This window comes from Labeo rohita, chromosome 8 (genome assembly GCF_022985175.1).
Source record: "Labeo rohita strain BAU-BD-2019 chromosome 8, IGBB_LRoh.1.0, whole genome shotgun sequence".
NCBI classification, from domain to species: domain Eukaryota; kingdom Metazoa; phylum Chordata; class Actinopteri; order Cypriniformes; family Cyprinidae; genus Labeo; species Labeo rohita.
The window spans coordinates 7,002,471-7,024,649 of NC_066876.1; the positions used below are offsets into that span (position 1 = coordinate 7,002,471).

General features: G+C 33.2%; 2 protein-coding genes across 5 annotated transcripts in view; one reads left to right on the top strand and one right to left on the bottom strand.

Annotated features, from left to right (window-relative positions):
- Nucleotides 1-12,733, top strand: stambpb (STAM binding protein b). The gene is made up of 10 exons (XM_051117067.1): nt 1-180; nt 1,050-1,306; nt 1,670-1,745; nt 1,835-1,930; nt 3,588-3,951; nt 4,029-4,153; nt 9,867-10,004; nt 10,233-10,345; nt 11,636-11,735; nt 11,841-12,733. The coding sequence occupies exons 2-10, from the start codon at nt 1,101-1,103 to the stop codon at nt 11,895-11,897; spliced, it is 1,275 nt and encodes a 424-aa protein (XP_050973024.1). The 5' UTR covers nt 1-180; nt 1,050-1,100; the 3' UTR covers nt 11,898-12,733.
- A 1,796-nt stretch (nt 12,734-14,529) lies between these two features.
- fkbp15b (FKBP prolyl isomerase family member 15b) overlaps nt 14,530-22,179 on the bottom strand; it is a 28,297-nt gene continuing 20,647 nt past the window's right edge. For 2 of the 4 annotated variants that reach the window (XM_051117064.1, XM_051117063.1), the window contains 6 exons: nt 20,628-20,720; nt 20,146-20,259; nt 19,746-19,853; nt 18,972-19,639; nt 16,464-16,584; nt 14,530-15,101 (listed from right to left, as the gene is read on the bottom strand). In XM_051117064.1, coding sequence (XP_050973021.1) covers nt 15,024-15,101; nt 16,464-16,584; nt 18,972-19,639; nt 19,746-19,853; nt 20,146-20,259; nt 20,628-20,720 — 1,182 coding nt within the window. In that variant the 3' untranslated portion in view covers nt 14,530-15,023. The other 2 variants (XM_051117065.1, XM_051117066.1) reach the window with 2 other exon arrangements.

Below are 22,179 nucleotides of genomic sequence, written 5' to 3' on the forward strand. Positions count from 1 at the left end.
GTCATACAGGAAGAGGAAGTGAGTGAGTGGTGGAGATTAAAGCGAGAAGGATGGATACACAGCCATATAACGCAATTTAACTCGCCTTTATTTGCGTGAAATACCGTGAAAGGCGATGGACGAGCTTTCCCAGCTAATGTGATCGAGATCTGAAAGACAGAGATTGTCATTATTACCACGGTAAGACTTTTGAAAGCTTTATAATCTAACATTAGCCAGCTAGCTGGACTTATTCATAATCATCACATATAGCACAACAATGTACTTATTTTAAAAAATAAATCAGTAAAGGGGGGCTCAGCTGTTGGTTACTTGTGATATGATACAAAATAATGTGTTATAATAATGTAAAGCAAGGTAATTCATAATAATGAGATTTTGAATGTGATATATCACCTGTTTGGAGCTGTAACACTTTATTTAATATTTATTCAATAAATTCTGTCAGCACAGTAAATAGTATTAGTTGTTAGTAGTTCATATTGTACTCACTAATAAGTAAGAATGTATGAATTTTGCTACTGTACCTTTAAGACTTATATATAAACAAACGTGTTATTCATTAAGTTGATGTAGTTGCATGGTTCCTTCATTTATAAATGCAAAGAAAATTTAGATTGTTCTGTAAAGTGTCCTCATTTGTGACCCTGGACCACAAAACCAGTCTTAAGTCGCTGGGGGTTATTTGTAGCAATAGCCAAAAATACATTGTATGGGACAAAATTATAGATTTTTCTTTTATGCCAAAAATCATTAGGAAATTAAGTGAAGATCATGTTACATTAAGACATTTTGTAAATTTGCTACTGTAAATATATCAAAATGTATTTTTTGATTGGTAATATGCATTGCAAAGAACTTAATTTGGACAAATTTAAAGGCGATTTTCTCAATATTTTGATTTTTTTGCACCCTCAGATTCCATATACTTAAATAGTTGTATCTCAGCCAAATATTATTTTATTCTAACACACCACACATCAATGGAAACCTTATTTATTCAGTTCAATTTTGAAAAATTGACACTTATGTCTGGTTTTGTGGTCCAGGGTCACATTTGTCTCACAGGGTTGTAGGCTTAGATTGAAGACGTCAGCCACATGATGTTGGACCACGCCGACGTGAGTTTGACCCCAGATGAACGGGTTCGGGCCTTGACCAAGAAGGGCAGCTCGGTGGATATGAATGAGGCTGTGCCCCTCCGCCGATACTTCCGCTCGGGCATGGAGATGATCCGCATGGCCCACGTGTACGCCGAGGAGGGCAACACAGAGCACGCCTTTGTCCTCTACAACAAATACATCACGTAAGAAGACCTGAATGCCGCTCTAGCTGCTTCTGTTGCATTTTAAAGGGACACTTCAACCGAAAATGAAAGTTCTTTTATCATTTACTCTCCTTTATGTTGTTTCCAACCTGTGTGAATTTCTGTCTTACCTCTGTGGAACACATAAGATGAAGTTCTTGAATCTATTCCTTTGTGGTTTTTGCAAATAAAAGAAATTAAAACCGGTTGGGAATGACATGGGAGTGAGTAAATGACAGAACGTTAATTTTTGGGTGGAGTATTTATGTGACTTAAATGGGAGCTTCCGTTATGTCTGAGTAATATTGGTAAGATCCAGTTTACTTACGACAGGTTTAACTCTTGTGCTTCTTAACTCACCAGGCTTTTCATTGAAAAGCTCCCTAAGCATCCAGAATATAAGCTGTCTAATATTCCTGAGAAGAGGGAGACTTTAAGGGTAATGTAGTCGAGTGATAACTCTAGATAATCTCAAATTACCATCATACTATGTTAGTTGTCTTAGTTTTGATGTTGTTCCTCACACAGAAGCTAAAGGAGACCGCTTTTCCTCAAGCTGAGCAGCTAAAGAAGCACTTACTGAGGAGGTATGAGAGAGAACATGCAGAGTTTGTCAGCAAAAAGGTGAGACATTTGAAGTAAAGCGAAATTTAGTTTATTTTTTTCCTGAATCTCACATTTTTGTCAATTTAACACAATTCCCAAACTGTTTTTATGATAATGCATTCAGACATTTGTTTTTTCCTAAATTCCAGTAAATGTAATTGCATAATTCTAGGATATATAATATATTTTTATTACCATAGAAATCCCCAGAGCCCCCAATCCCTAGTTACCATTAAAAAAAGATTAAATAACTGTATATTAAATAAAAAAATATTACTTGTCAATTTTTTTATGATTTTTAAAATTATATAAACAATTGAAATTTTTTTTACATAATATATGACTGTAATTAGGGCTGTCAACGATTAATCGCGATTAATTGCATACAAAATAAAAGTTTGAGTTTGCCTAATATATGTGTGTGTACTGTGTATAATTATTATTTATATATAAATACAAACACATTCATATATATATATTTAAGAAATATTTACAAGCATATGTATTTATTATAATTTTTATATAATTTATATTATATATAAATAAAATCATTTTGTATATTAATAACATATTTCTCATATATATACACATTAATTTGTGTGTATTTATATATACATAATAATTGCACACAGTACACACACATATATTAGGCAGACTTAAACTTTTATTTTGTATGCGATTAATCGTTGACAGCCCTAACTGTAATTAATATACAATGCAATACAATTTTGAACAGTTTTTAAAGAAGTCTCTTTTGCTCACTAAGCCTGCATTTATTTGATCCAAAATACAGTAAAACAGTAATGTTGTGAAATATTATTACAATTTAAAATAACTGTTTTCTATTTGAATATATTTTAATATATATACATTTTTATATTTTTTAAAATGTAATTTATTCATGTGATTTTAAAGCTGAATTTTTATCATTTATCATCACTCCTTTCTTCAGTGTCACATGATCCTTCAGAAGTCATTCTAATGTTCTGATTTGCTGCTTCGAAACATTAAACATTATTATTATTATTATTATTATTAGAAAACAGCTAAGTAGAATTTTGGAATCTTTGATAAATAGAACATTCAGAAGAACAGCATTTATCTGAAATAGAAATCTTTTGAGACATTATAAATGTCTTTATCATCACTTTTGATCAGTTTTAAGCATCCTTGCTAAATAAAAGTATTAATTTCTATAATTTCTTTCCCAAAAATTATATTATACTGACTCCAGGCTTTTGAATGGTATAGTGTATAATGTTACAAAAGCTTTTGTTTCAGATAAATAAATCTTTGGATCTTTCTATTTATCAATTTATCTATTTATCAAATAAATCAGAATATTATAATGATTTCTGAAGGATCATGTGACACTAAAGACTGGAGTAAAGATGCTGAATATTTAGTTTGATCACAGAAATAAATTACATTTTAAAAATATTAAAATAGAAACAAAATTATTTTTTTAAATATTTAAAATATTTTACAAAATATTTCACAACAGGCTTGGTGAGCAGAAGAGACCTCTTTAAAAAAACAAAAACAAAACAAACAACTTTTGACTGGTAGTGTACATTATTGACTTGTGTCTGGTGTGATTAATTTCAAAGTTAAATATGTTTATATCCACCTTAGCCAACCTTATGAGTATGTTTTTTTTTTTGTTGTCTACCAGCGTGCAGAAGATCAAGCCCTTCAGCGGGAGTTGTCTCGGCAGCGTGAGCTGGAAGCGGAGAGGCGGCGTGTGGCAGACATGCAGAGGAGGCAGCTGGAGCAGGAGCAGTTCAGCATGTTTGAGGAGATGATCCGGCAGCAGGACCGTCAGCGTGAGCGACCAAACGTCCACGGATTCAACACAGCAGCACGCCCCCAAGATGAAGCACTGCTCATCCCTGGGATTCAGGGTCCCCCTCTGCCCTACCTAGAGTCCCCCACTCCCCCTCAGAGTCCACAGCACCCCTCGGCAAATCACAGCGCTCCATCAGCTGCACCGCCGACCTTTGACCGCTCACTTAAGCCGGGTCACCTCAGCAACAATAGTACGGCTAGATCTCAAACCTCAATAGACACAGAGCAGCCTCTTCGGGTTGTCACAGTGTTTCTCTTTGTGTTGCAGCTACATTGGTTGATGGTTTACGGCAGATTGCTGTTCCTGCTGAGCTTTGTGGCAAATTTCTGCGACTGGCCAATAACAACACCATAAGAGCCGTGGAAACCTGTGGGATACTCTGTGGGAGTCTGGTATGACTTTCTGACTTGATTATTATTTCTTTATTTTGATTTCAAACCATATTTGCATGTTGTGAGTCACCAAAACTGCAGCTGTTACCAATAACGAAGTTCAAATCTCAGCTCAAATCAAACGTGATTCACTAAAAGCTTGTCAGACCAAGGTGAATGAATACTTCACCCAAAATTAAATTTACCTCATGATTTACTCCCCTTCAAGCCTTCCTAGTTGCATCTGGCTTTTTTCTTTCAGACAAAAACAATTGGACTTATATTACAAAATGTCCTGGCCCTTGAATGGGTGCTGAAGTTTTTTGAAGTCCACTACAGTGCATCCATCCATCATAAAAAGTGCTCCACACAGCTCCGGGGTTTAATAAAGGCCTTCTGAAGCTAAGTGATGTGTTTGTGTAAGAAAAATATCCATATTTAAAACTTTATAAACCCTAATCTCTAGCTTCAGCAGAGGAGAGAGCAAAATAAAACATTGGTCATTACTTTATAAAGTTTTAAATATGGATATTTTTCTTACACAAACAATTCGATTTGCTTTAGTTCACCTTTATTAACCCCCTGGAGCACTTTTTATGATGGATGGATGCACTTTTTTTGGACTTAAAAATTCTCAACACCCATTCACTGCCATTATAAAGCTTGCATGAGCCAGGACATTTTTTTATATTTTTTTAATATAACTCAGATTTTTTTTTTTTAAGCTGAAACCGTGATTCTGGGTGATTCATAATATGCAGATCACTTTGAGAGTTAAAAAAAAAGCATATCAGGCAACACAAAACTAACAAAAATGGCTCCTGATGATGATTGAGGTCTTACAAAGTAAAACTATTAGTCTCTGCAAGAAACTGAACAGTATTTACAACATTACTACCTGTAATACATAGCCTCAGACAACTAAGACAATCTGATTCTTTTCCACAAGTTTACTTCTGGTTAAAAATAACCGTTTCACCAATTTGTTTACATAATCACACCATGATGTCACACATACATATACATTATATATATATATATCTATATATATATATATATATAATATATATATATATTATGGCATGCCGTTCAGGAAATAATTATATTTATAGTATGAAGTTTGAGTATATGGAACAAAACTCTGAATATATATATATAATGAAAATCTGAGTATATGAAATGAAAGTCTGAATATATGGAATGAAAGTCTGAATATATGGAAGGAAAGTATGAATATATAAAATGAATGTCTGAATATATGGAATGAAAGTCAGAATATATAGAATGAAAGTCAGAATATATGGAATAAAAGTCAGAATATATATATATAGAATCAAAGTCTGTATATATGGAATGAAACTGAATATATAGAATAAAAGTCAGAATATATAGAATGCAAGTCAGAATATTTGGAATGAAAGTCTGAATATATAAAATGAAAGTCAGAATATATATAGAATAAAAGTCTGAATATATGGAATAAATGTCTGAATATATAAGATGAATGTCTGAATTTATGGAGCAAAATTTGTAGCTATTGAAGGAAATCTGATGCATTAAGAATGTTGCAATAATGGAAATATGATCCTCAAGATGATGTGATATAGACTCCAAACTGCACTGTAAAAAAAAAACAAAAAACAATCAAAAAAAAATGTTAAAAGTATTTAAGTGACAACTGGAATATTTTAGTTGACTTAGTTTTTTTTTTTTTTTTTTTTTTTTTTTTAAACAGTGTGTTTGTGTTGTTTGGAGTATGACCAGCTGCAAAAAAAAAAAAGTCTTGTAGTTCAACAAAATATTGGAAAATTTCTGGGAATGACATTTTAAATGAATCACAATTCAAAAGCCTATTGCTCTGATAATGATAAAGCAAGCTATACATTATTCAGTGAGAATTGTTTAATTTGCACTTTCTTTCCATATATTCACACTTTTACATACATTCAGACTTTTATTCCATATATTCAGAATTTCATTCTATATATTCAGATTTTCATTCCATATATTCAAACTTTGATTCTATATATTCAGAATTTCATTCCATATATTCAGACTTTCATTCCATATATTCAGACTTTGATTCTATATATATTCAGACTTTCATTCCATATATTCAGACTTTGAGATTCTATATATATATTCAGACTTTCATTCCATATATTCAGAATTTAATTCTATATATTCAGACTTTCATTCCATATATTCAGACTTTGATTCTATATATATTCAGACTTTCATTCCATATATTCAGACTTTGATTCTATATATATTCAGACTTTCATTCCATATATTCAGACTTTGATTCTATATATTCAGACTTTCATTCCATATATTTAGACTTTCATTCCATATATTCAGAATTTCATTCCATATATTCAGACTTTGATTCTATATATATTTTTTCAGCCTTTCATTCCATATATTCGGAGTTTCATTCCATATATTCAGACTTTCATTCCATACACTCAAACTTCATACTATAAATATAATTATTTCCTGAACGGCATGCCATAATATATATGCGTATATATATATATATATATATATATATATATATATATATGTATATGTATATGTATATGTATATATATATGTATATGCCCCTGAGTTTGATCTTCCAAAATGCAGTTTAAATGCAGCTTCAAAGGGCTCTAAATGATCAGTTATTTTCAAAAAAAAATTGTACAATTTATATACTTTTTAACTGCAAACACATCTTGATGTGTGCATTCCTGTTTGTAACAGTTAGGGTATGTTGAAAAACTCCCATCTCATTTCTCATTTTTAGAAAATAACGTATCGTTTTGCTAGATAAGACCCCTCTTCCTCGTCTAAGATCATTTACAGTGCCATTTTGGATTGTTGCATTTAAAATGCACTTTGGAAGTCTAAACTTGGGGCACCATAGAAGTCCATTATATGGAGAAAAATCCTGAAATATTTTTCTCAAAAAAAAAACAAAAAAACAATTTCTTTACGACTGAAGAAAGAAAGACATGAACATCTTGGATGACAAGGGAGTTAGTACATTATCTGTAAATTTTTGTTATGGAAGTGACCTTCTCTTTTAATAAACCATATAAATCTCAATAATGAGCCTAATGAGTGCTCAAAAACAAAACAAAGCTTGCCACAGTGCACCATCAGATAATATAATAATTTTGAATGTGTCAGGGAAAAACAGCAAGAAGACTGCATTAACGTTTTTATAATGTAGTGAAAAACTAGTGCTTTTAGTTTTCTTTGTTTTAAGAGATAAAATCGGTGACATTGACTCGTCATCTCTGCAGTAGTGATGCGCCTCATGCAGATCACATAATCTAAGAATATTTGTTTTCTGTTTGAATTGGTTCATTTAAATGTAGACATTTGATTTGATATATTTTTTTTATGTCTGTAAGGCAAGTATACACTGAGTATCAAAGTTTTCGCACTCAAGTTCACAGGCAGAAAGTGAACCCCTTTTTTTGCTATTATTATTTTACAAAAGCGCAACGTTTCTTTGTTCTTGTGAGTGCACACAAAAAAGTCTTTACAGATTTGAAAGATGTATTACTTTTATCTGTATGACCAGTGACCAGTGCACCAGTGCACATACAGGTCAGCATTAGATTGTAAAATTGCTACTGCATACATTTTTCAGGTGATATTTGAGGTCGATGAATGTTAGGTGAGCGTTTGGATGTCCTGCCCAATGTACAACATTAGCACATAAAACAGTCGTTAACGATCGGTCTGTCATGGACTGTGTGACTTCACCATATCCTGTGGCCTGTCAACTATTAGGGGGCAGCCCTAGAAATTACATTATTAAAGTACCCAATAATGATGTGAAATGTTGATCTTTTACATGTCTAAAGTATATAAAGTGAATAAACGAGTTTTAATCCACTCACCTTTTTACATAAACAATGGGAAACCATAAAAACTTTCGTTTCGCCCTTTCATTCAAGTGCTCAGTCCAAGTCGGAACTGTTTTCTCAGTTCAGTGACTGTTGGAGGAACTGGAGCGCTGAATGAGTGGTCAAAAACCAGCATCGTAGGATCATATACGCTGGTATTTTGACTCGTTTCAAGTCGGAGTGACTGTTGGGAACGTCAGAAAGTGAGTTTTGATTGAGTAACTTGTAGATCTTTGCTACTTGGTTCAGTCCAATTTAGTGAACTGGTTCATCCTAAAAAAAAAATCGTAGAAGCCCATTTCTGCCACTAATTAATAAAAAAAAAGGTAATTGTGACTTTATTTTTTTTCTCACAATTTCAAGATTACATCTTACAAGTCTAGTCTGTTTATTTATTTATTTTTTTAAGAATTGAATCATATAAACTCGCAATTCTGACTTTTTCCTCAGAACTGTGAGATATAAAGGCACAATTGCGAGTTGTAATGTCAGAATTGCTAGAATAAAGTCAGAATTGTGAGATTCTGTGACTGACAGTTCTCATACATGTTAAACTGTTATGTATCTCTATGCTATTTTCAATAGTTACACTGTAGATTCTATATAGTATGGAAGCCCGTTTCTGCCATTGAATAAAAAATTTTAAAAAGTTACTGTGACTTATCTAACAATTCTGACTTTCTCAGAATTACGAGTTTACATCTCGGAATTGCGAGTTTATATCACACAATTCTGACTTTATTTCTCAGAATTACGAAATTGCGAGTTTATATTGTGCACTTGCGACTATTTCTCAGAATTCCGAGTTTATAGCACACAATTCTGACTTTATTTCTCAGAATTGTGAGTTTATATCTCGGAATTGTGACTTTATATCACACAATTCCAACTTTATTTCTCAGAATTGTGAGTTTATATCTCGGAATTGTGACTTTATATCACACAATTCCAACTTTATTTCTCAGAATTGCGAGTTTATATCTTGGAATTGTGTGTTTATATCTAGGAATTGCGAGTTTATATCTCAGAATTCCAACTTTATTTCTCAGAATTGTGAGTTTATATCTCGGAATTGCTAGTTTATAGAACACAATTCTGACTTTATTTCTCAGAGTTTATATCACACAATTCCAACTTTATTTCTTAGAATTACGAGTTTATATCTTGGAATTGCAAGTTTATATCACAATTCCAACTTTATTTCTCAGAATTGCGAGTTTACATCTCGGAATTGCGTGTTTATATCTCAGAATTGCGAGTTTGTATCTCGGAATTGTGTGTTTATATCACAATTCCAACTTTATTTTCCATCTTTATTGAGTTTTTAGCACGCAATTCTGACTTTATTTCTTGGAATTGCAAGTTTATATCATGCAATTGTGACTTTATTTCTCGGAATTGTGAGTTTATGTCATGTATTTGCGACTTTTAGTGACTTCATGACTCATTTATTTCTTCATAACTCGCAATTTTGAGATTATATCTCACAATTCTGAGAAAAATGTCAGAATTGCAAGTTTGTATCACACAGTTCTGAGAAAAAAAATCAGAATTATGCGATAAGTCACACATTTTTTTTTTTTTTTTATTCAGTGGCAGAAACGGGCTTCCATACTATATAGAATCTACAGAGATATATAAGTTTAACATGTATGAGAACTGTCAGTCACAGAAGGACTTGATATTTGCTTCCTATACCCTAATCAGACTGATGCTGATAAAACAAACAAACAAATGACACCCTTTACTCCAGTTCTTGGATAAGCTTCATCAATACACCGCGTTAAGAGTATAACATCTAAATGGAAAGTATTTGTGTGACTTTGCAGAATAGGAACGCTTTCACCGTGACACACGTGATCGTGCCGAAGCAGTGTGGGGGTCCAGATTACTGTGACACAGAAAATGAAGAGGAGCTGTTTCTGGTGCAGGACCAGTATAACCTCATCACCCTAGGCTGGATACATGTGAGTCACAACCTCACATCACTCTTCTGCCTTCATTATATCATTGATATAAACCGCAGATATCCAGTGATATGCAATGATTCTGACTGTGATTATTTACCTAGCATGACCTATTGTTAAGCTTAATGAGCAAATGAAATGGTAATTTTCCTAAATGTACATGAGTAAAGTCGTGGATCATAGGCATACAGTTGTCTTACTGCAGTCATCATTCACTCTGCACCACAGACTCACCCCACTCAGACGGCTTTCCTGTCCAGCGTCGACCTGCACACTCACTGCTCATACCAGATGATGCTGCCGGAGTCCATCGCCATTGTCTGCTCTCCCAAATTCAATGAGTAAGTCCAGCAATGAGACAGATAAAAGCAGTGACGACACAAGTGAGATGCAGTGAAAAGCTATGGAAATTTCTATATTGAATACACATTTTAAGTTGTGTCATCCTCTAAAAATATCTTATTGTGTAGAAATTTCTGAGAAATTGCTATTTGGGATTTAAAAAAAAACATGTTATCACAAATGACTAGAAAATGATTTGATTTCTAGAGCTGGAAAGGCTATGGAAATTTCTATTTTGAATAATATAATTTTTTTTTTATGTCATGTCAAGCTTTAAAAGTATTTTATTGGGTAGAAATTTCTGAGAAATTGCTATTTGAGAGTTAAACAAAAACGTAATCACAAATAACTACAAAACTTGTTGAATGTGATTTCTAAAGCCAGAAAAGCTATGGAAATTTCTATATTGAATATACATTTTAAGTTATGTCAAGTTAAAAAAAAAAAAAATTACTGTAGAAATTTCTGAGAAAATAAAAACACACATGATCACAAATTTCTGAGAAAATAAAAAAAACACATGATCACAAATGATTAAAACTTGTTGAGTGTGATTTCTAGAGCTGGAAAAGCTATGGAAATTTCTATATTGATTATACATTTTTAATTATGTCAAGCTTTAAAAATATTTTATTGGGTAGAAATTTCTGAGAAATTGCTATTTGGGATCATAGAAAAAAAAAACTATCACAAATGACTAGAAAACTTGTTGATTTGATTTCTGGAGCTGGAAAGCTGTAGAAATTTCTATATTGAATATATATTTTAAGTTATGTCAAGCTCTAAAAATGTTTTATTTTGTAGAAATGTCTGAGAAATTGCTATTTTGGAGCTAAAAAAAAAAAAAAGTTATCATAAATGACCAAAAAAACTAGTTGATTGTCTGTTTTCTAAAGATGGAAAAGTCACAGAGCTCTAAAATGTTTGATTTGGGAGAAATTCCTGAAATTTTTTTTATCATTATTTAAAAAACAAAAAACAAAACAAAACAAAAAAAAAACATGGGCACAAGTGACTAGAAGACTCACTGGTACCAAAAAAAGAAAAAGTGTAAATGCTGAAGAATATTCAGTTATGAAGCTTCTGGAATTATATAATTTATTAAATATTTATTATTATTATTATTATTATTATTATTATTGATGTTATTATTATTTAAAAACCCTTTAAATAAATAAATAAGTAAATAAACAAAAATAAAAAAAAAAGAAAATGAAAGTGAAATTCTGCCTTTGGAGTCAGAAAGCTTGAGAAGTGCTGATGTAATACTGACGTGTTCATCTGTACAGGACGGGCTACTTCAGGCTGACAGACTACGGCATGGAGGAGATCTCAACCTGCACTCAGAAAGGCTTTCATCCTCACCCCAAAGAACCTCCTCTTTTCACTGTAAGTGACGTCAACCTGCATCTGAGCGTTCAGTCATTTGCATGTGTTTTGAAATGTTAATGAGTCATATACGATACATAGTTTTTTTTTTTTTCCCCCCCTCAGGGTGGCAGCCACATTAGAATCACGGAAGGCACTGTATCGATGCTAGACCTGCGGTGATCCGTCTCTGGTGTTCACACAGCAGTACCGTGAAGCTTATTTTTTTAATCTGTCCTCGCTAACTCGTCTGATGGACTCGCTCTCGTACGGAACCAGCTTTCACTGGTGGTGGGTTTCTAAGAGACAGACACTCGTCGAAAACAAGCACTTTTTGGGAAATATGAAGACACTAACTGAAGCAGCGTCTTTTATGACATCCGTTGGGAGCTCAGGAACACAAACACCTCCACAGGACTGCAGCCCATCCCTGTTTCATTTTGCTTTGCCCTAATGATCTAGTGAGCCATACGCAAATGTTTTGATGCCCTCCAGGTTTATTTATGCTCTTAGTGACGCCATACACTCTAACATATCACATCTGTAGAAATAACATTAAGGCGAAGGGTTTTATAAGCTACTGAGTATCTTTGGTTAGAGCTGAATGGGTCAATCCTGCAGGGCTGCACCTGTCATGAATGCCAGCGATATCATTTTAGTTCATTTCTTAAATATTTTTGAAATGCAAATTCTTTTTTGATAACAATAATCAGTCCATGATGTTGTTGAATTTTTGGTTCTGATTGATTGATTGATTGATCTGATGGGCCATTCACACAGAATGTGTTTTTGCGTTTGTGAGACACAGGACAGTGAAATAAAAAAAAAAGCCAAATTTCCTTTAACCTGAGCATCACGTTTTTAAAACAGTGTGTTGTGTTAGATGCTAAAAAAGACACAAGCGCAACAGTCAAGGGGGTGATGAACACTTAAAAATATGAGACCGCGCAGTGGGATGAAAAAAGCTAAACTTACTGTTAACTTGAGCCATGCCTTTAGAACTTTTTTTTTTTTTTTTTTAATCCTGAAAATTCTTGAGTTTACATCTCAGGATTTTACATCTCACAATTCTTTTTTTTCCTGATTTTTTTTTTTTTTTTTTTTACATCTTACAAATGTATACCTCGCAGTTCTGGGTTTGTATCTCACTATTCTGAGTTTTTTCCCCTCAGAATTCCGAGTTTACATCTCGCAAGTTTATACCTCGGAATTCTTAGTTTATGTAATTTGTAGTTTATATCTTACATTTCTGACTTTTTCCCCCTGAGAATTCTGACTTTACACCTTTAAGACTTTAAGTTTGTATCTCAGAATTCTTCGTTTATATCTCGCAATTTTGACTTTTTGCCCCTCAGAATTCCGACTTTACTTCTCGCCAAATTTGTATCCTAAATACTCAGTTTATAACTCATGATTCTGACTTCTTTCTCTTAGAATTCTGACTTTACATCTCCAAGTTTATATCTCTGAATTTTTACTTTATATCTCACAATTCTGACTTTTTCTCCTCAGAATTATGAGTTTACATCTCAAAAGTTTATATCTCAGAATTCCGAGTTTACATCTCACAAGTTTATATCTCCGAATTCTGAGTTTACATCTCACAGGTTTATATCTCATAATTCTGAGTTTATGTCTCACAATTCAGTTTTTTTTCTCTCTCATAATTCAGACTTTACATCTCGTAAGTTTATATCTCGGAATTCTGAGTTTCTCATAATTCTGACTTTTTCTACTCAGAATTCCGAGTTTACACATCACAAGTTTATATCTTAGAATTCTCAGTTTATAGCTCACAATTCAGATTTTTTCCCCCTCAGAATTCTGACTTTACATCCTGCAAGTTTATATCTCGTAATTCTGAATTTATATCTCACAATTCTGACTTTTCCCCCCTAAGAATTTTACATCTCGCAAGTTTATATCTTCAAATTTGTTTATATCTTGGAATTTCGACTTTACATCTTGCAAGTTCATATCTTGAATTCTTAGTTTGTATCTCAGATTCTGAGTTTGTAACTCATAATTCTGACTTTTTTTCTCTTAGAATTCCGACTTTACACCTCCCAAGTTTATATATCAGAATTCTTAGTTTATATCTTGGAATTCTGAGTTTATAACTCAGAATTCCAACTTTTCCCCCCTCAGAATTCTGACTTTGAATTTTCTTCTTAGTATTGAGAAAAACAGTTTTTCCTCAGAATTTCTCAGAAAGATGAAAAGGAGCAATTAGGTTTTTTTAATCTCATGGTTAAAAAAAAGCTTCTGTCTTATACACAACTAGTTTAACTTGAGCGTTGTGATTTTGGAATACTGTCTCATGCGCAAGACACTGAAAGACTCGACATGAGTAGAAGTCAAATATGTCCAACTAGCACATATTTATATAAAAGAAAATATGGAAAAGCAATGAAATGCAAAAACATGTTCTTTGTGAATGATTTGTTGATAACTTTTTTGTATGCAAACAGTTGTACAGTTTCATATCAGAGAAAGAAGGAAGCAACTAAATGAGCAAAATCTCCATTCTGCTTGAGTTTTATGAATGAGACATTATGTAGATGTAATTGTGGTGAAGGTGATAAAGGCAGAATGAATGATGATGGACCACTGAATTATTAAAACTAAATGCACACATTGTGCATTAATTCATTCAATGGTCTGTTGTTCCTTACTGTAACTGATGAAGACTCATATCACTACTTACCTGTTATTGATGTATTTGACTGGTAACATTGTATCACAGTTTTCCCTCTTTTAAAGTATGAACTGATAAAGAAATCAGTTAAACTAAAAGAAAAAAAAAAACTGTGACAAAGTCTGTCTTATTTATTTTTTAATATGCAACTGGTTGCTGTTAGTACAATGTATAAATATTAAGAACAGAGACAGCAAGCTGAATTACACATCAAAACCCTGTGTTAAAGATGGGCGCATTACATCATAAATTAAGATTTTTTTTTAAAAAATCAACCGTTTTTTATGATTTACAGTATTTGTAGATTTAAAGATGATTTTTTTTGCTGTATGTGCAGTAAATCAGTTCATAAGCAGCAGTTGATCCACACTGCCAGAGAGATTTCATTCAAATGCTTTTTAAGGTTTTGGGCAAGAAGTTACTCTGTTCTTTGATCACAGAAAATACTGAAATGTTTCCAGAAGCATCTCAATCCACTAATTAAAGCCTGTGTCCACTGTGCTCCGGTTCACAAACATCATTTCCTCATATCAGACATCGTCTGGCCTTGTTGCTGGCAGTTCTCTGACGTCAGGCACTGGTAATTCAACACTGGATTGAGGAGGGTGACATCAGCCCAGCCAGTCCAGGTCATCATCATCACTGTCATCACCAAACAGAGGGGTGGGAGGGGGACGTCCTTTCAGACTCTAAGGACATTCACAGAAGAGCATCAGTCAGTTCACTGTTAAAGGAGAAGTCCACTTCCAGAACAACAACTTACAGATAATGTACTCACCCCCTTGTCATCCAAGATGTTCATGTCTTTCTTTCTTCAGTCATAAAGAAATAGTTTTTTAAACATTTCAGGATTTTTCTCCATATAATGGACGGATATGGTGCCCCGAGTTTGAACTTGCAAAATGCAGTTAAAATGCGGCTTCAAACGATCCCAAATGCGGCTGTAAACAATCCCAGCCGAGAAAGAAGGGTCTTATCTAGCGAAACGATCGGTTATTTTCATTAAAATTATATAATTTATATACTTTTTAATGTCAAATGCTCATCTTGTCTTACTGTGCCTGGACAAATTGTTGTTCTGTTTTTTTCCGGTTCATGACAGTTAGGGTATGTCGAAAAACTCCCATCTCATGTTCTCCCTCAACTTTAAAATCGTCCTATATCACTGTTTTACCTTTTTTTGTTAAGGGTGTTTGATCTTCTTTGCATGTTCATTTTGCAAAGACTTCTGCAGTGATGTAGGATGATTTTGAAATGATTTTTGAAGTTAAGGGAGAAAATACGATTGGAGTTTTTCGACATGCTCTGTCTTGAGCTAGAATACACAGTCCAGGCAGAGCAAAACAAGATGAGCGTTTGACATTAAAAAGTATTTAAACTATTCTTTTTTTTTATAAAAATAACCGATCATTTCACTAGATAAGACCCTTCTTTCTCAGCTGGGATCACTTAAAGCCGCATTTAAACTGCATTTTGGAAGTTCAAAATCGGGGCACCACATCAGTCCATTATATGGAGAAAAATCCTGAAATGTTTTCCTCTAAAAACAATTTCTTTCCGACTGAAGAAAGAAAGACATGAACATCTTGGATGACGAGGGGGTCAGCACATTATCTGTAAATTTTTGTTCCGGAAGTGAACTTCTTTAATTTTAGGTACTGAACAAACATATAGACTAGTAATCTCTGCCACTGTTTTCCTATCATTGGTTGAACAAACAGAGTCCCGCCCCCAAACTCACACTATTGGTTCAACAGAACCACAAAGTGACAATTCAATTACAATTCTTGTACAGTTCACCATATTAAGCAACATACTAGGGAATTGTAAATATTAGAAGACAATCTAGACCTTTAATGACTAATGTAAATCACACATAGTTAATAATCATTAATTAGGTTAATTACACATTTTCAAAATGACTGACTTGTCTACAAAGTCAAAGTTTTAATTGACAATCAGATAATTAGTTTGTGGGAATGAAAAGCAGAGGAGCAGTAGATGGTTGTGGAGTGTGTGTGTGTGTAAGCGTGTGTGAGATCCCTGCTCACCAGCTCCTCTTCCTCTTCCTCGGCAGGTGTGGCTGCAGGTGTGGATACGGGGGGCTGGGAAGGGGTGGGACTCTGGAAAAATGGTTCCTCTCCATTTTCCTCTTCTACTCTCTCAGACAGACTGAGAGAATAGCAGGATGAGCACAGATGAGACAGAGATGACACATGCTCACAGTGAGGGTTAAAGCATGGGTTGTGTTAGTTGATACGGATAAGTTAATTTACAGTGTTATACAGTCATAAGGAGATTTCTGAGGTTTACCAACAATCATAAAAATGATTAAATTAGATCAACTGCAGCAATGGGACGTCAACAAACAAATTTAATTATTCGCAAAACTAGCTGTGAAATCTAATTTCTGACGGTTTCACGTGAGATAATGATCCATTACATAAATGTAAGACATGTTTCACCGTGAAATGAAATTCAGTCATTTACTCACCCTGATTTCAATCTAAACCTGTCTGATTTACTTTCTTCAGTGAAACACAGAAAAGTGGAAATTGTGAAGAATGTTCCTGCTGCTTTTTCACACAATCATAAATAAAAACAGATGCTGTCTAGCTACAAACATGACAAATAACATACCATAAAGTGGTTTATAAGATTAGTGCATTATATTTCAAGCCTTCTTAAAGGGATAGCTCATCCAAAACGAGCCTCATGTCCCTCATGTCGTTCCAAACCTGTAAGACCTTCGTTCATCTTCAGAACACAAATTAAGATATTTCTGATTAAATCTGAGAGCTTTCTGACCCTGCAGCATCACACACATGCGTTGTTGTACTCTTGTGACACAGAAGAGAAGAAATTGTTGAATTGAAGTCGTTATATTTGTTTTTTTTTGCACACAAAAAGTATTATTGTAGCTATATAACATCACGGTTAAACCACTGATATCAAATGGACTATTTCAATGATGTCCTTGCTACCTTTCTGGGTCTTGAACGTGTCAGTTGCATTGCTGTCTATGCAGGGTCATCTTGCGAATACAACACACAAGGGCAAATAATTAATGACAGAATTTTCATTTTTTGGCGAACTATCCTTTTAGAGGATTAAAACTAAAACTGAAAAATTAATAAGAAAATATATACACTACCAGTCAAATGTTTTAAACAGAAAGACTTTAAATGTACTCTCTTCTGCTCATCAAGCCTGCATTTATTTGATCCAAAGTACTGTAAAATCAGAAAATTTTGAAGTATTTTTACTATTTAAAAGAACTGCTTTCTATTTAAATTTATTTTAAAATGTAAATTATTCCTGTGATTTCAAAGTGGATTTTTTTTAGCATCATTACTCCAGTCACATGAGCCTTCAGAAATCATTCTAATATGCTGATTTGCATATTAGCAAAAAAATAAAAATAAAATAAAATTAAAATATATATATATATATATATATATATATATATATATATATAAATATACATACAGTATATGGATCTTTCTATTCATCAAAGAATCCTGACAAAAATGTATTCAACTGTTTTAAATATTGATAATAATAATGATAAATATCAGCATAATAGACTGATTTCTGAAGGACCATGTGACACTGAAGACTGGAGTAATGATGTTGAATATTTATCTTTGATCACAGGAATAAATTACATTTTAAAATACACTACCGTTCAAAAGTTTGGGGTCAGTACATTTTTATTGTTTCTTTTTTTTTTTTTTTTTTTAAGAAATTAATACTTTTATTCACCAAGGATGTATTAAGTTAATAATTAAAAGTTTATTAAAAGTTAATAAATAATTTACATTGTTATAAAATATTTATATTTTGAATAAACATTGTACTTTTTAAACTTGTTATTCATGAAAGAATCCTGAAAAAAAAAAAAAAAAAAAAAAAAAAATTCCAAAAAATATTTGGCAGCACAACTGTTGATATTATCCAACATTGATCATTCTAATAATAAATCCGCATATTAGAATGATTTCTGAAGGATCATGTGACACTTAAGACTGCAGTAACAGCTGATAAAAATTCAGCTTTTCATCACAGGAATAAATTCTATTTTAAAGTATGTTAAAATAAAAAACATTATTTTATATTGTAAAAACATTTTGGTTTTTTTCTATATTTTTAATCAAATAAATGCAGCCTTGATGAGCATAAGAGACTTCTTTAAAGACTATTACAAGTCTTACTGACCCCAAACTTTTGAACGGTAGTGTATATTCAAATAGAAAGCAGTTATTTTAAGTAGTAAAAATATTTCACAATATATCTGCCTGCTGTTGCTGTATTTTGGAAGAAATAAATTCAGGCTTGGTGAGCAGAAAAGTCTTCTTTAAAAAACATTAAAAATCTTACTGTTCAAAAACTTTTGACTGGTAGTATAAACAAAACAACAACAACAACAGCAAAAAAACATTTAAATAACAGTGGTGTGAAAAATGATGTGAGTGAGAAAATGCTGATTTTCATTTTTGGGTGAAACCTCTTCAAAAATCCGTGAAGCACATTCAGCATGTTAGCGGCTGAGTACGTACCTGGAGAGCGGCGCAGATGTATCGCTGGTCTCGTCCTGTAGAGCGGGAGGAGGTGGTGGTGGGTTCTTGGGAGGTCCACCTAATGTCGTATATGTGCTTTCTGGTTCATCTAAAGGCCCTGTAACGCTCTCATCAATTACCCTCACTTCCCGTGTAGGATTAACATCCTCAGGTGGCTCTGTGGTCACATCCTGTTTGGATGTGATGACACTTTCAGCCTCGTCTTCGTGTTTAGTTTCTGCGCTTTCAGTCTTTTCTTCACGTTTAGTTTCTGTGCCGCTCTCACTGATCTCCTGATCTTTCACACGGTGTTCTGTAACTTCCACTTCCTTCTCTTCCACAACTTTCTCTTCGCTCTTTTCTTCTACAACTTGCTGTTCACTCCTGTCTTCCTCACTTTCGAATTCCTCCGTTTCTTCTTTCTTCTCCTCTGCTACCGAAACATCTTTCTTTTCCACTTGCAACTGTCCATCTTCATCCTGCCCTGCAGAATCCGTCTCTCTCTGCTCCTCTTCCTCTCTCTGTCCGTTTATATGCACTTCACGTGAAGGCTGTGCGTCAGTCTCTCTCTCCTCCTCATTCTCCTCCTCTTCTTCTTCTTCTTCTTCTTTTTCACTGTGTTCAGATGAAGATCTTTGCTTTTTGGTGAGCAGCTGCAGTGTGACATTCTGTGGTTGGAGGAGAAAAACACACTGACATTTTTATCTGCAGTATAAAGTGTTTTCAGATTCTGAGCACAAAGCTCACACTGTGTCGGACAGAAATTTGCCAGACCTTTATAGTGCTGACCAGCACTCGGAGTACGGCACTTCCTGTGTAGGTCTCATTCAGATCAAACTCCCCTCTGAGAGACTGAAACACTCCATTCATCACACGCTTCACCTGAAAATAAACACAGCTGGGCTTAGAAAGAGTGATTTATCAAGACTATAGGATGCAAACCAAATCATTTTTTAAAATAAAGAATACAATAAAAACAGCAACTGTGATTTTAAAGGAGAAGTCCACTTCCAGAACAAAAAATTTACTTATGACTGAATAAAGAAAAACATGAACATCATGGATGACAAGGGGGTGAGTACATATGTAAATTGTTGTTCTGGAAGTATTCCTATATCCTACTGATTGGATAGTTGATGTAACACAGTTGGACTCAGTGTGGTTGAAGTCTCACCTCTTCTGCTGTGTCTGTTGGCTGCTGCTGCTCCGTCAGTTTCTTCTCCAGCTCCGAAACTCGCGTCTCCCCCTGCTGCTTCAGCAACGCCGCTCTTTGCTCCAGCGCAGAGCACTGAAACACGTAAGACTACGGTCAACATGTTATACAACCTATGCGTAAGTCCTAAAGGCACTGTGAAAAGGTTAGTCAATCATTTACATATTATTATTTACATTTTATTTATTTACATCTTTTAATTTTTTAGAAGTCATTTACATTTAGAGATCTTAAAGATACAGTAGCAAAAAGAGAGGGTGAAAAAAAAGACTACGTTTGGTACAAGAAAACTTAAATTACAAAATTAACATTTAAACACATTTAAATTCACAGAGTTGTAACTGAAGAGGGACAAAGCCTGAGGCGCAACTTAATGCAAAATGATAGAAAGTACTTTTGCAAACTGGCTGGAAACCAGAAACCGGTGAATCTGGTTTTTCTACCTTTTCTCTCAAGGCCTGCAGCTCTTCTTTCTGGTCCTGCTGCTGTAGTAAAAGCTGTTCCTCTGATTCACGGGACTGTTTGAGTGTATTAAACTATGGACAGGAGATTAAAAATTCTGTTAGTTTGATTGAAGTGATTGTCTGTTCAGCAGAACAATACATTTTTTTTTTATAATTTCTTTGCTATGTTTGTGAGTTTAAGAAGACTTTTCTTGTCAAAGTATTATAAACAGGTGTGGACTTGCTGTGTGCACGTGTCTGTACATCTACAGCACAGCCCTGCAACATGAGAAAAAAAATCTGGACCAAAAAAAACATAATAAAGGTCATAAAGGTCAATTTTTGAAAAAAAAAAAAAATAGGAAAATCACCTTTAAAGTTGTCCAACTGAAGCATTTAGCAATGCATATTACTAATCAAAAATTAAGTTTTGATATATTTACGGTAGGAAATGTACGAAATATCTTCATGGGACATGATCTTTATTTAATATCCTAATGACTTTTGGTATAAAAGAAAAATCGATAATTTTACCCATACAATGTATTGTTGCCTTTTGCTACACATATACCTGTGCTACCTAAGACAGGAAGGTTTTGTGGTCCAGGGTCACATATTAACTAATTTGATAAAATCCTGAAATCCAATATATAAATACAGACTTTCCATCTCAGTTTTTTTACCCCCACAAAATAAGATTATTTTTCAAATTACATATATATGTATCACTTATCCAAAAAACTAAAGCAGTCAAATGCCAAAGGTTTAATGTTTTGTAAAGAAGTCTTTTCTGCTAACCAAGGATGTTTATTTGATTAAAAATACAGGAAAAAAATATATATTGTGAAATATTGCAATTTCAAATTGTGGTTTTCCATTTTAATATACTTCAAAACAGAATTTATTCCTGTGATCAAAGCTGAATTTTCAGCATCACTACTCCAGTCTTCAGTGTCACATGATCCTTCAGAAATCATTCAAATATAATGATTTATTATCAATGTAGGAAACAGTTGTGCTGCTTAATGTTTTTTGGAACCTGTGATACTTTAATGAATAAAACTTTTAAAAGAACAGCATTTATTTGGAATAGAGTTCAAAGTTTGGGGTCAGTAATTTTTCTTTCTTTCTTTCACTGAAAGAAATTAATACTTCTATTAAGCAGGGATGTGTTAAATGGATAAAAAGTGATAGCAAAAATTTATATTTTTAGAAAAGATTTCTGTTCTTTTAAACTTTTTATTCATCAAAGAATCTTGAAAAAAGTATCACAGGTTCCAAAAAAAACAAAAAACAACAACAATAATAATAATAATATAAAAAATAAAAATAATATATATAAGGCAGCACAACTGTTTCCAACATTGATAATAAATCAGCATATTAAAATGATTTTTGAAGGATCATGTGACACTGAAGACTGAAGTAATGATGCTGAAAATTCAGCTTTTTGCATCACAGAAATAAATTATATTTTAAAAGTACATTAAAATATAAAGCTTTTTAATTCCAATAATATTTCATAATAGTACTTTTTTCCCTGTATTTTTCA

Excerpts from the sequence above, each read along its gene's own strand:
- stambpb (XM_051117067.1), top strand. The coding sequence starts at position 1,101 with ATGATGTTGGACCACGCCGACGTGAGTTTGACCCCAGATGAACGGGTT. Across the intron at positions 3,952-4,028 it reads GGGTCACCTCAGCAACAATA|CTACATTGGTTGATGGTTTA; the intron begins GTACGGCTAGAT and ends TTTGTGTTGCAG. Across the intron at positions 10,005-10,232 it reads TCACCCTAGGCTGGATACAT|ACTCACCCCACTCAGACGGC; the intron begins GTGAGTCACAAC and ends TCTGCACCACAG.